An 11987-nucleotide genomic window follows, 5' to 3' on the forward strand; every position below is an offset into this window, starting at 1 on the left:
CTTCTGCAGTTGACTGAACTAGTCAGCCAGAAGCATGAATCTATGGGTCCTGATAAAAGCACCAACGTTTGTCCGGAAACCTTATCGGCCTCCACAGGATATCATCACAGGCACCATCTTTACCCTGCGCAACTACTTAGGCAGGCAGCGTTCACTATTCTTGTAAGAACAACTGCTCGCTTAGAAGCATTGTCTGTATTTACACATTTTCCTGTTTAGGTACGTGCCTTCTTCTGCGGCAACGTACAGGTTCTACTCAGATGATTATATCTTCGTTTTGACTCGCCGACGAACGGCCCAGGCTGGATCGAATGCCGGCCATGGACTCCCGCAGCGCCATCCAGCGGCCGTGTACGTAGTCACATAGCGTGACGCGGAACATTCTCGAGCTGGCGTTGTAGAGCACGAAGTTGATGGAGAAGTTTGTGTAGTAGAGGAGCATGAAGTAGCGCTGCAGCACGTAGGGCAGCGAGTTGAATTCGGGGTCCGCGCTTTCCGAGTGACCCAGTGACAGCAGGAACACGTAGATCCGCATTACGTAACTGGGCAGGTTCAGCAGGATGAAGACGGTGGACACGAGCAGAAGCATGCGCGTGACGCTGATCTGTGTGGCGTGGGCTATGCCGCCACCGCTGGTGGCTGTCGTGGTGCCGTCCCTGGACACCACTGAGTCGAAGTTGCGCCTGGAGGGTGAAGAACCTGCAAATTGCCGTGAACCAACCTAAGGGTGAGTACTTTCACACTTCTCTGGGTACCTTTAGAGCCTGGTGCAGCAAAAACTTTCATTTATTAAAAAGAATTTCTTTGAGTATCCGTCTCGCATGCGGAAGGTGCGGGCTTCGATCCCCAGTGCCGCCGGGTACCCATCCGGTGATACAATGGGTACAAGCATCCTCTTGCCCGGGGCTCAACTTATTGGGTGAAATAATTGTGAAATGGGTCTTTGACCGCAGCTTCAGTTGAAGAAAATACCTTGTGCAATGGCGCTCTTTGGCCACAAATGCCCTTGCGCCACAGAGATTCACTATCATCATCAAAGAGAATGTTTACTACTGATATGCCCCTCAAACATTTTCGACAAAAAGACAGCTTTCGCAATAGAAATCACTGAATCAAGAGTCGCTCGCCAAATCGGCATTTCTTGAATGTAAACCTGAAAAATTACTCAAGCTATTACTCAGCTTCGGAAATGATGCATAATTGTGAATGCTCGTGAGTAGTAGACTCCGTAAGAGTGGCATTTTGGCGGCCCGCCCCTCACCGTAGAAACCGCAATGCGCGGGCACATGTTATAAGGGTGTATATTGAGCCGCGCGAACGCCTTTCAGATTAATATTCTGAGGCTTCAAACGAACAAGGCCACTTTTACTTTCGCGCAACCTGGTTTCGTCCTTAATTCACCGAAGAGCGATGGCGGCGCTAAAACATTTAAAATAGATTTACAGAGTGGTATGGGCTTCCAGGCATAAACAAGCGGCAAAGACTGCGGCTAGTTGGTATTTCATCTTAGTGTCAAAATAGCGGTAAACAGCAGAATAGGACAAATAACAGAACAAAAAAATACAACAGCCACTGTATGCAGTGTAACGCCTTGCTCTTTGTGCAGTGTAGAACTATTTCGTCTCCAAGTTGCGGACGGCTTTTAGGGAAACCCTGCATTTTTTTGCGAAGTTGTCACAGAAGATGCTGGATTCCGATTCACTATAAAAGGATTCCACAGAATGCCATCTAGAAGCGAAAAATGAGGGCCACACTTAAGCTCCTACTTCAGGGTATAACGCGATAGCGTAATGGGTAAATTCCCATATATGGAGAAGGTCAGTCTCTACTTTATATTCACATAGATCCCTGGGAGTCCTCATATTTATCCTGCTGCAATGGTGCAGCGGTTAAGCAATGTGCCACTGCTCTGTGACGACAAGTGCTCCCACTGGTGGGCCTTGTGCGGTCCAGTTTGTTGTTCCCGGGCGACCAGTCATTAATTTAACATCCACCTGCCACGGGGGGCAGTTTGCTCATTATCTGGTCGGCAGGCTGTGTGTGCTGCACACACGGCGATACCCGGCTTTACCTAACCGAGCGAAGCTCTCGCTTCATCAGATCAGCATATGACGCACAGAGCTCGGCTGCGCTAGATCGGAAATGCATACAGCGTACGAGTTCATGACCTTGACGGCTACACACAGCGCTTCGGCATAGAAATCCGACCTTAAATTTAAAAACGAAAACCTGGTCACAGAATGCAACCCAGCACTTACAAGGCTCACTTTCTCCTTCAGCCATTCACAAGCATGCGGTACGCAAGTCATTCCGTCGCTAATGGAACAGCTTAAGAAGTGCTGCCACTGTGGTAGACCTAAGTTATATCCGATGGACTGACAAACTGCGCTACAAATCGTCACGTAAACGCGTTAGCATTAGAACCGAACTGGCGGGAAAATGTTTCAGCCTTAGAGAAGAGGAGGTATAATAGAGACAGGAAGGCTTAGAAAGAAGTGAAAAGATACAGAAAAAGTGACAGGGCAGCTGCTAAGTGTAGACAGTGAGGGAGGGCAAGTCACTTGCAGGCGATAGGTAGCGAGAGTGAAACTGCTATTGTCAAGCAGAGTTTCGGGTGGGGAGAGTAATAAGGAGCTTCGACGTGGCACACTGTCATTGCATGATTGCATCGGGCAAGTAGAGAAAGAGGGTGGGGCGTCTCACATGGGTATTGATGGACTGGATCATTAGACCCTCCATTGTCAGGGCATACATTATTGCTAAAGCGTACTCTGCCGCATGAGTCGCGTTGGTCGTCGGTGAACTTTTTTATATGCTTCTAACAACATTATCAATTTCTTAACAAGCGCGGAATTTCCGCAGAATTCAGGGTGTACACTGAATGTTCATTAGGTTTTACCCTAGACGCCATGATGGGAAAAGTTGTCTTTACACGCTCAAGAATATGATTAGACTCAGTGACTATGCGTAAACTAGTCCTCAACTCACAAATGCTTCATCACTCTGAGCTCTGTCACTTGTAACACCCATGATTAAACACGCTGTACCTGAGATTTCAGGATCACTTTCTTTTGTAGCCTTAATATGCTTTGTAGCTATGTTAAGCAGTTTTTTGACAACAACGCGGTCTGAACAGGACAAGAAAGATTGACAAGAACACAAGCGCTGAGTGGCAACATTGTTTATTGCCTTGAGCTGGCTTATATAGGCCCAGTCTCGTGTGTTGTTATGGGACTGGGCCTATATAAGCCAGTTCAAGAGAATAAACCATGTTGTCAGTCCGCGCCTGTGTTTGTTTCAATCTTTCATGTCCGTGTTCAGACCGCTCTGTTGTCAAGATGTGTAACCAACAAGCTAGCTACTCTATATCAAGTTAAGCAGTTACTTCAGAACAGCATCTTATAAGTCCAACTCCAGATTTAACTGTTCTCCGCAGTCGATTCAGCAAGATATCCGCATTAAATTAAGAATAGAAGAAAATCAAAAATCCCAAAACTTATCCCTAGCCAAGCAAAACTGAGCTTACAGCTTTTTGCCTGGGAGGTCATGTATACTTTGCAGAATGTTGTAAATATTCTAATTTAATTTCAACAGGGCGCGTGCAGTATTACAGACTCTTTCAAAATTTGATGATGTGGTTGGCTTTTACTTTCGTATATACTTGTTCGTGGTATATTTTGTATGTTTGATTCCTGTCGCCTCTTAAAGGCGCTATACTTTTTCAGAAACATTAAGTGCCAAACGGGAAATTTCGCACCACTCAAGAATGACATCTAAAAACTTATACTTGATTTAAGTCACCTGAGGACCAGTTGTGCTATATTTGGGCTCGCAACACATTTTTAGCAATCTCGTGAACTCATAAGCTGAATTCTTACAATTAAAATTTGCCTACACAGTTTGTTAGCACTCTTTTTCGGTTTCTTTTTAACTTAATGATTAACATTTGGCGAGGAACAGCATGAGTGTAAAAATTTACAATCAGCGTATGTGTTTGTAACATATATACATTTCCATACATAATTTGAAACTCAGTGACGGACCTCGAGAAGCATCTGGTTGAAAATTCTGAAAGCAGATTTAAAAGTAAAGCATAGTGTATAGATTGAAAAAAAAATTGCACTTTACCTATCCAGAATCTAGTAGACAAAACATAGTAAAAAAAAAGGAAGAAAAGTAACTTCGATAGCCGTGTGAGAAAGATATTAAAGGTGTTATAAAAAACTACCCCTGAATACACCACGCAGATCAGCAAAATTTTGCGCTTAGAAGCTTGTAAAGTTTATGATTTCTTAGGCAATACAATGTTCGAAGTCTTGAGACGGCTGAAGACATAGCAATGACGTAAAGCCAAGTCTTACCACGGGAATCTCTGGAGTCTTGACGACAGCCATTGATGGTGCGCTGCTTCTTGTAACGAGTGTAGAAGAGGTATATTGCCCGGGCGATCATGGAATTCATCACAGAAATCAGCAGAAAGGGTATAATGAAGGTCAGCACCGTGTCCAAAATGTTTAAATAGTACAGGGCGCTGGAATGAAAAAGACAGTAAAATGGAGAGAAAATAATTTAAGCGAGGTATTAGAGCCACAATCCTCAAGCTGTTTCGTTAATTTGATTCGTCTTTGTGGTTTCATTCATGCAGGCTTAAGGCGCGCGCGCTGATAAGATACCAGCCACAACGCTTGTTTCAAATAAAGTACACTCAAAGGTTTCTTTTTTTAAAAAAAACAGCCTTAGATGCCATAAGAGCAAATGATAGAAAAGCGTGATTTTTACTGTTGTACTGGCTGAAGACGATAATCAGCGCAGAGATTTCGCTACGTTCGTGTGTGTGGTCCACTATTATATAGCCTCTTTAAGCAGCCCCGGCAGCTCAGTGGTTATGGTGATCGGCTCCTGACCAGAAAGAAGCGGGTTCGACCCCGACCACCGAGGTCGCATTTCGATAAAGGTGAAATGCTAGTGTACAGTGTACAGTTTTATCTGACCGCACGTTAAAAAACCTCAAGGGTCGAAATTACATGGAGTCTACCGCTGCGACGTCTCTTATAGCCTGAGTCGCTTTAGGACGTCAAACCCCACAAACCAAACCGAACAAGGCCTCTTTCTTTTGCCTTACAAGGAGCTCGGTCTATGTTGAATGTAGAGGGAACTATATTTACTTTTGCGGCAATAATTAATAAAATGTCTTCCTAGGCACACAAAAATAAAAACTAAGCAGATTTCTTTGCTTCATATCAATGTTCTGTGACTAACCTTATGGTATCACTGAGCAAAAAAAGTTTTTAAAGTCTGCACGTAACATTCGTTTCATGCAGAGGAGGTCTTGCTTAATATATAGTGGATGAATTGTTGGCTACACATCTTGAAAACAACAGCGCGGTCGAAACACAGACAAGAACCTGTGTTTGTGTCAATCTCTCTTGTTCGGGTTCCGACCGCGCTGTTGTTGTCAAGAGACGGTCCCAGTATAGGGTCACACTACTGTTTACATTGTAGGTTGTCAATGAATGCCGAGACCATTCAAAATATATTGTCATATCAGCTCTTGATATACATCGCTTGAAACATCGGTTGTGCATCCAAGAGAATTGGGCACATGACCATACAGAAATCTAGAAATCTGAAATCTGCCGTTTTCTGTTCATATGCCCATACTTTGTTGGCGTATTATCTGATATAGCCAACAACTAAAATATCTCATCAAATTATCGCCATCATAAGGCTCACTACGCCCACTGCACTGCAAAGGCCTATCGCAGGTCTCTCCAATTAAACCTGTCTTTTGCTAGCTACGGTCACCGTACTCCCGCGAACTTCTTAATCTCATCCCTCCACCTAACTTTCTGCCGTCCCCTGCTATGACTGACTTCTCTTGGAATCCACTCCGTTGTAAATTAACGACGAGCGATGATCTTTCCTTCGCATTACATGTTCTACCCAAGCCCATTTCTTCGTCTTGATTTCGACTAGGATGTCATTTAACAGCTATTGTCCGCCCCCCCCCCCCACCTGCCCGCTTCCGGTCTCTTAAAGTTACATCCATCATTTTCCTTTTCATAGGTTTCTGCGCTGTCCTTAACTTAAGCTGAACCCTCATCGTTAGCCTCCAAGCTTTTGCCTCGTAGGTCCGTACCGGTAAGATGCAGCTGTTGTATACTTTTTTTGAGGGATATTGGTAAACTACCGCTCATAATCCGAGAGAACCAGACGTATCCTCTCCACTCCATTCTTATTCTCAATATCTGAAGGGCCTGGCTAAATAAGCTGATATCAAAATTTTTCTAAGGCGCACGAAGTTTTTTTTAAACATAGAGGGTTGTTGGAATGAATTGCAATTAAAATCATACAGACAGTGTTTGAAACCGTAATTTGAATTCTTTCTTTTTCTCCACCTACAATCTAAGGTAGTTTACGCACCTCTCATACTCCGGATGGAGGCTACAATCGGCGAACTCTCCGTCGTTGACGCGCACGAAGAGCAAGAGTGGCGCGTTGAGCGTGGCGCTGAGTAGTGCTGTTAGGCCTATCACAAGCCTGGGCCTCCGGCTCGGGGAGCTGGTCTGGAGCTTCCAAAGAGGGTAACGGACGGCCACGAAGCGTTCGGCTGTGAAGCTGACGGTGAGCCAGACCGACCAGCATGCGAACGTCGAGGAGAGGAACACCGTGACTAGGCAAAGGCCGTGCTGGTACACCTGCAGCCCCGTGTGAGGGAAAACAGAAGGCCCCGAAAGCAGTTATAGGAGATACAACGTAGTTCGTGTGTTAATAAACAAACATACGAAAAAGCGTGACACTAAGAGTACTTGGGTTAGTACATCGTGTTGCTGGGCTAGTTGATGCATAACTTGTGCCAAACATTTGCGCTGTAATTTATGCTACGCATGGCCTACCACAGTGCTGGAATTCATGAGTCCTCTCGTGTTTTAGTTTGTTTGCGTACAAACAAATCTTTGGAGTAAACACGACCTGGCACACTCGATTCACCATGCTTCTCTTTAGTGCTTCCGCCCTGTTTGGGGACCGAGGAGTGAATGTCACCTTTAAGCCTAACCTCATCCAACAGTCAGGCTTCGTTCACGATCGTGTGCTGACGAGCGTCTTGAAAGTTCCACTGTACTACACACTATAGACGCCGGTTTGTCAAGACAATTATTGCCTTTCGGCTCGTACCCAGCGCTTGCGAACGTGATCCTGCTGCTGTTATAGAGCAGCAGAAGCTTTGACGCCAAACTGTATCGCCCTGGCATTAGCGGCACCGGGTTACAATCTCTCCAGGACCTATTTTGCTCCTGTTGTTGTTGTTGTCCTCTGGTTGAGTGAGAAATACTAACAGTGAGGGATTGGACAGGGTGCCTTGTAGAGCCAATTGTTTTTCTAATAGCATTTTTTTCTTACCTTCCTTCTCATTCCCTCTGTCCTTGTTTTTTCGTCGACGCTGCCAAGTTCTGTTTATCTTCGCTCTGGTTCTCGTTTCTGCGCGCTGCGTTCCTGCTCAGAAAGTGCTGCTTGATTCGTCTTGACATCCTTGGCGCTTGGTGGAATTAACCTACAAACTTATTTCCGTCTTTCCCCGCTCTTTCTCCAAACTAAGCGGACAATTTCTTTTGTACCGTAGTTGCACTCATGGTTGTTTTAGTGTCTTCGCTCCATTTATCCCTTCAGAGCGTTGCTGTCTTGCAAACCATCGCTTATAAGCTCTTAACCTAGGTCACTAGTTTCTGCACGCGGAAAATTCTGCACTGAAAAACGTTGCGGTGCCACAAACCTACAGGCTGCACATCAGAAGTTTGACTGTTTGGTTCGTAGTCAGGTGCCTCGATTTTTTTTTCCGCTGTATTTCTTTCTCGGGGAGTTGTCTATAATGTGGGTGGGTGGACTCAAGTTCACGATCATGACGAAATAGTTACGCTGGAGTCAAGAGCAGCGCTGCATTGTAAACAAATCGGGCTAAACTAAGAGACGAGCACAGTAGTCAAGATAGACAAGATGCGGACAGTACTGTGTTCTTGTCGCATCTACAGTCCTGTGTACCTCGCGTGTTGTCCTGTCTACCTAGTATCTGCCTCGTTTGGCAATTTCATGTGTACTTCGCCTCCTGTGTTCGTGGTTTCACTGTAGCAACATTGCTATTCTTAATTTCTATATTTTATATCATAGTTTCCTTAGTTGATAATGCGTCTCTGTTTTGTATTGGTTATCCCTTTTCATTACATTCATTAAGACACTGTACGTCGACTAATGCATGCACGTTGGGTTTTCGCATTTGACGGGTGGCTAGGGTCCAGGGAAGCTGCAATGAAGCAGGTTTTTATGCGGCCACCTTTCTCGCCTTGTCAAGTTGCGTAATAAAGTCGTTAGTTCGGCGTTCATGTTCGCTGAGACCGATTTTAGTAGGAACCACTGCTTGGCTGCTTAGCTGTGAATATATCCAATTCGTGAAAAGGAAATTAATGCTTCAACTCCAATCTAAGCAAACAGATGGACAACAGAGACTCAGCGAATCGAAACGTGATTACTTATTCGTCAGAAAGCACTTATTTACTTTTTCGTGAAATTGAAAAAAAGCTCTATTTTGAAATAAATATGAATATTAAGGTAAGAGGAAATGAATAACATGATGAGATATGTTAATAAACGCAAGTGAGAAAAGTCTCAAAATTTCATTCAAGCAGTAAAACACTACGGCAGTGTAAAGCAACAGGAAAGAGGGAAGCAATCAAAGATCTCGAAAGAAGGAACCTTCCATACGCTTGAAAAGACAATAAGAGCTGTCTAGGGCGAGAACAGTAGAAAGTATAAAGGAAAAAAACATGAATAACTATTACAAACATTTTTGAGGGAAAGTAACAGTCAACAACACTGTGATTAACTTGAATATAAATTAAACTCTGAAACATGCGACATAACCGTGCAGACTTTTACAAGCTGTCACAGCCAAAAGATATAGGTTTTAGAGTAAAAAAAAAAAAAAACTGGAAATCTTCCTTCTTTTCATTCTTGGGTCTTTCTATTAGTACTTAGGTTCGTGAATAAACTTAGTCGATTTGTCGCTGCAGCCCTCCTTGTGGATTAACTAGAGATGTTATCAGTGACGTCACTGTTATTAACTTCACTCTAAGGAAGAAGCATCGAGACCCATAGCTACTCTAAGCATTCCCAATGTTATGTATTTTTCCGGGGATTAGGAGGTCTTTCAACAGTGCTTTCTCAAACGCTTAAATGATAGCCACATGGGAAGCAACATGTTGACAGGAAACACCGAATTTTACTGCTGTAAAAGAAGCCAATTTGTCTCTTTCGTTTAGGTGGCAAACTGAACTGAGCAGTAAATGAAAAAGTGCGTTCAACGCATGCTGATACCAAATTGTGCACACCAGCCCGGTAAACAAACCAATTCGATCAACGCCATAAGAAAGAGAAAATACAGAAAAATTACTATCTTATTTTTAACCAACTACAAGTAAAGCGGATATGCGGAGGCAACAGTGTTGAAAGTTTTGAATTGAAAGAAGAACCATGGCGTAGCGAAAACTAAAGGACACAAATCACAGCAGGCTTCCCTGCTTCCTTACAGTCACCTTCTGCAGGCATGCCTTGCCGGAGAAAAGTGAGGAAACACTCTGTCCATTGAATTCAGAGCTGGGATTAAGGTATGAAGCCTGACCTCCTCGTAATCAGAACAAGGTTAAGCGAAAACTTCGAGAAATATATTATAAGGGCAGCTCAGCCATGAAAATGGGGCGCATGCTATTCCAGCATGAAATGAGAAATGGATATTATTAATTTTTTCTTATGTTTCTGACCTAGTTTTAATTATCAACCACTCAGAGAATGTGTACGGGAGGGCTTCTTTTTTTTTTTATTCAACCTGCTTGAGCAAAGCAGCATTATCTGCACTCAGCTTCCTGCTAAAAATTCTCTTTTAGAGTCACGCTATGTATGCACACAGACAGCTCGGAGGTTTGTTCAATAACTATGCCTATTATTCAGGAAGCAAACTGAATGAGTGAATAAAAAAATCATTAAACGTACTGCTCGTTTACTTCCCTAGATCGTAGTACACATTTTGTACAGTCAGGCCGCTAGATAGTCCTTTGCAACCGGTTTATGAATATGACCGGTAGACCCTTTACCCAGGAACATGAATAAGGCTACTTGTATTCTGCAGCTGAATGTACACAAGATTCTGTTCGCTTGTTTTGTTAACCGGCACTGGTCACCTTTCATTGCAGCCGGAATGCTCACATTGGCATTTATTTAACGAAGAATATTGCCTCCTAGTTCACCTGCGTTCTCAAGGTGGAGCTACGACATGAGCTCTTCGAGGGAGCCAACGTCAAAAGAAGGCAAGCACGAAATAGGTAATAATATTGCTCGATATTCTAGGTTGGCTGCGTCTGTTGTGTTAAATAGAGTATACGTTAGAAGAGAATATAGGGTATAGAGAGAAAGGCACCAAATGCCCACGCACATACTGAAGGGTGCTCGCTGGTTCATTCCTCTGCACATCTAGAAAGTAAACGGTCCTTTTATCTGACCGTAACCAATCGAAGCGTTGTTCTAGATTTTAGCAGTATTTTCCACGTCGAGGCATGAAATTTATATTGAGTCCCTATTTTGTCCTTTCGGAGTCGCTATGGAATACCGAAGGGCGTTAGTCATCGCGCAAAACGGCCGAAATGTGCTATTAAAATAGCTCTACAGTAGAAAAAAGCACACCTACGGTTTCTCATGTAAGTTTCTTCCATGAAGCCAACGGCTTAAACAAGGCTAAAGGATTCTCAAGAAAGGCATGATTGCGACTCACGTTGACGCCGCGTTCACTGAGCCAGGCGAAGGACAAGACGAAGAGAAAACCCGAGTCGGACAAGGCCAAAGCACCCATGTAAAGGCTGGACGTTCGAGTCCTGAGCTTAGTGAAGAGAAATGTCACCAGGGAAAGGATGTTCCCGATGAGCCCCAGGTAGATGATGACAGGCATGTACACCGCATTAAGTGCGTCCAGCACTTGTATGGCCACCGCTGGGGTAGGGGACGGCATAGCCGTGACGCGGTTGCGGCGTCTGTTAGAGACCTTGTTCCGGATAGATCCTTCAGTCGAGGACTCGGCCAGAATGTTGGTGGTCATGTTGGCGATGGATGCGGCTACGGCTGCGGCTAGCTCGGCCGCGTGGAGCGCGTCGGCACCGTTGTCTGTGGACACGCCGATGGCCTCTGGTATGGCGGTAGATACCATCTTGGCTTCTAGCCTCTTTTCCTGTTGAAGAAGCAGAAAAAATAAAAGAGCGTTCGTATTTGAACTTAAATCAAGCGTGCAGCTTTAGTAAAGTTTTTTTGAGCATGTCTGAGCACTAAGCTGAGAACAGACACAGAAAATATGTGGAGATCTCTATCGCCTATCAATATTTTTTGCTCTCTATGTTATTACTCACAGTATAGCCGTAATTACTGTGACGCATTATTGATTTGCGCAGAACTCACAGCACAGATCCCATGAGTGGCTTGTGCAAACTAAGTAACAAAAGAGGACCTCGTATAGCATATTGCAAATTAGTATCCAGCAGAGGTCCGCTTCAAGGCTGCGTTTGCTGGCTTTTTATCGATAGTCGTATGCCCGCGCTCCAGTCGACGCTCTTGGGTATCTATTCTCCTGACTTGCCGCTAAACTGCTACGGTGGTTTTTTTTTTTTTAGAGCTTCAAGTCGCAGGTGCAATTCTGGTTGTGGAATTCAGCGTGTAAATGGAGGCTGAATGCTTTTGCATTCAGGCTTAGCTGCAGTAAATTTTGTCCTTTCTTGTGATTTGTTTTATTCGAACCCTTTGCTTCGGGTCGTACTGATAAATTGCTACAACAAAACTCTGCAGTTCTTGGTACTACGCAATACTGAATCAGCGAAAAAAAAAGAACGGACGGCGTCCTCTTCTGGCCGTTCGGCGAGTGCACGATTGCATTCACCGACGATAGGTGCTTTCGACAGCAA

At 44.2% G+C, this 11987-nt stretch overlaps 1 protein-coding gene across 1 annotated transcript; it reads right to left on the reverse strand.

Annotated features, from left to right (window-relative positions):
- Window positions 1-219: 219 nt before the first annotated feature.
- LOC149330098 (thyrotropin-releasing hormone receptor-like) lies at window positions 220-11246 on the reverse strand. The gene is made up of 4 exons (XM_089559736.1): window positions 10814-11246; window positions 6424-6698; window positions 4362-4531; window positions 220-699 (listed from the first exon to the last, which is right to left on the reverse strand). The coding sequence occupies exons 1-4, from the start codon at window positions 11240-11242 to the stop codon at window positions 257-259; spliced, it is 1317 nt and encodes a 438-aa protein (XP_089415862.1). The 5' UTR covers window positions 11243-11246; the 3' UTR covers window positions 220-256.
- Between the last annotated feature and the right edge of the window lie 741 nt (window positions 11247-11987).

The sequence above is a fragment of the Amblyomma mixtum genome, chromosome 9 (assembly GCF_055824585.1).
Source record: "Amblyomma mixtum isolate Tamu chromosome 9, ASM5582458v1, whole genome shotgun sequence".
Classification (NCBI taxonomy): Eukaryota; Metazoa; Arthropoda; class Arachnida; order Ixodida; family Ixodidae; genus Amblyomma; species Amblyomma mixtum.

Excerpts from the sequence above, each read along its gene's own strand:
- LOC149330098 (XM_089559736.1), bottom strand. The coding sequence starts at position 11,242 with ATGGTATCTACCGCCATACCAGAGGCCATCGGCGTGTCCACAGACAAC. Across the intron at positions 4,532-6,423 it reads CTCCATCCGGAGTATGAGAG|CGCCCTGTACTATTTAAACA; the intron begins GTGCGTAAACTA and ends TTTTCATTCCAG. Across the intron at positions 700-4,361 it reads AGACTCCAGAGATTCCCGTG|GTTCTTCACCCTCCAGGCGC; the intron begins GTAAGACTTGGC and ends GGCAATTTGCAG.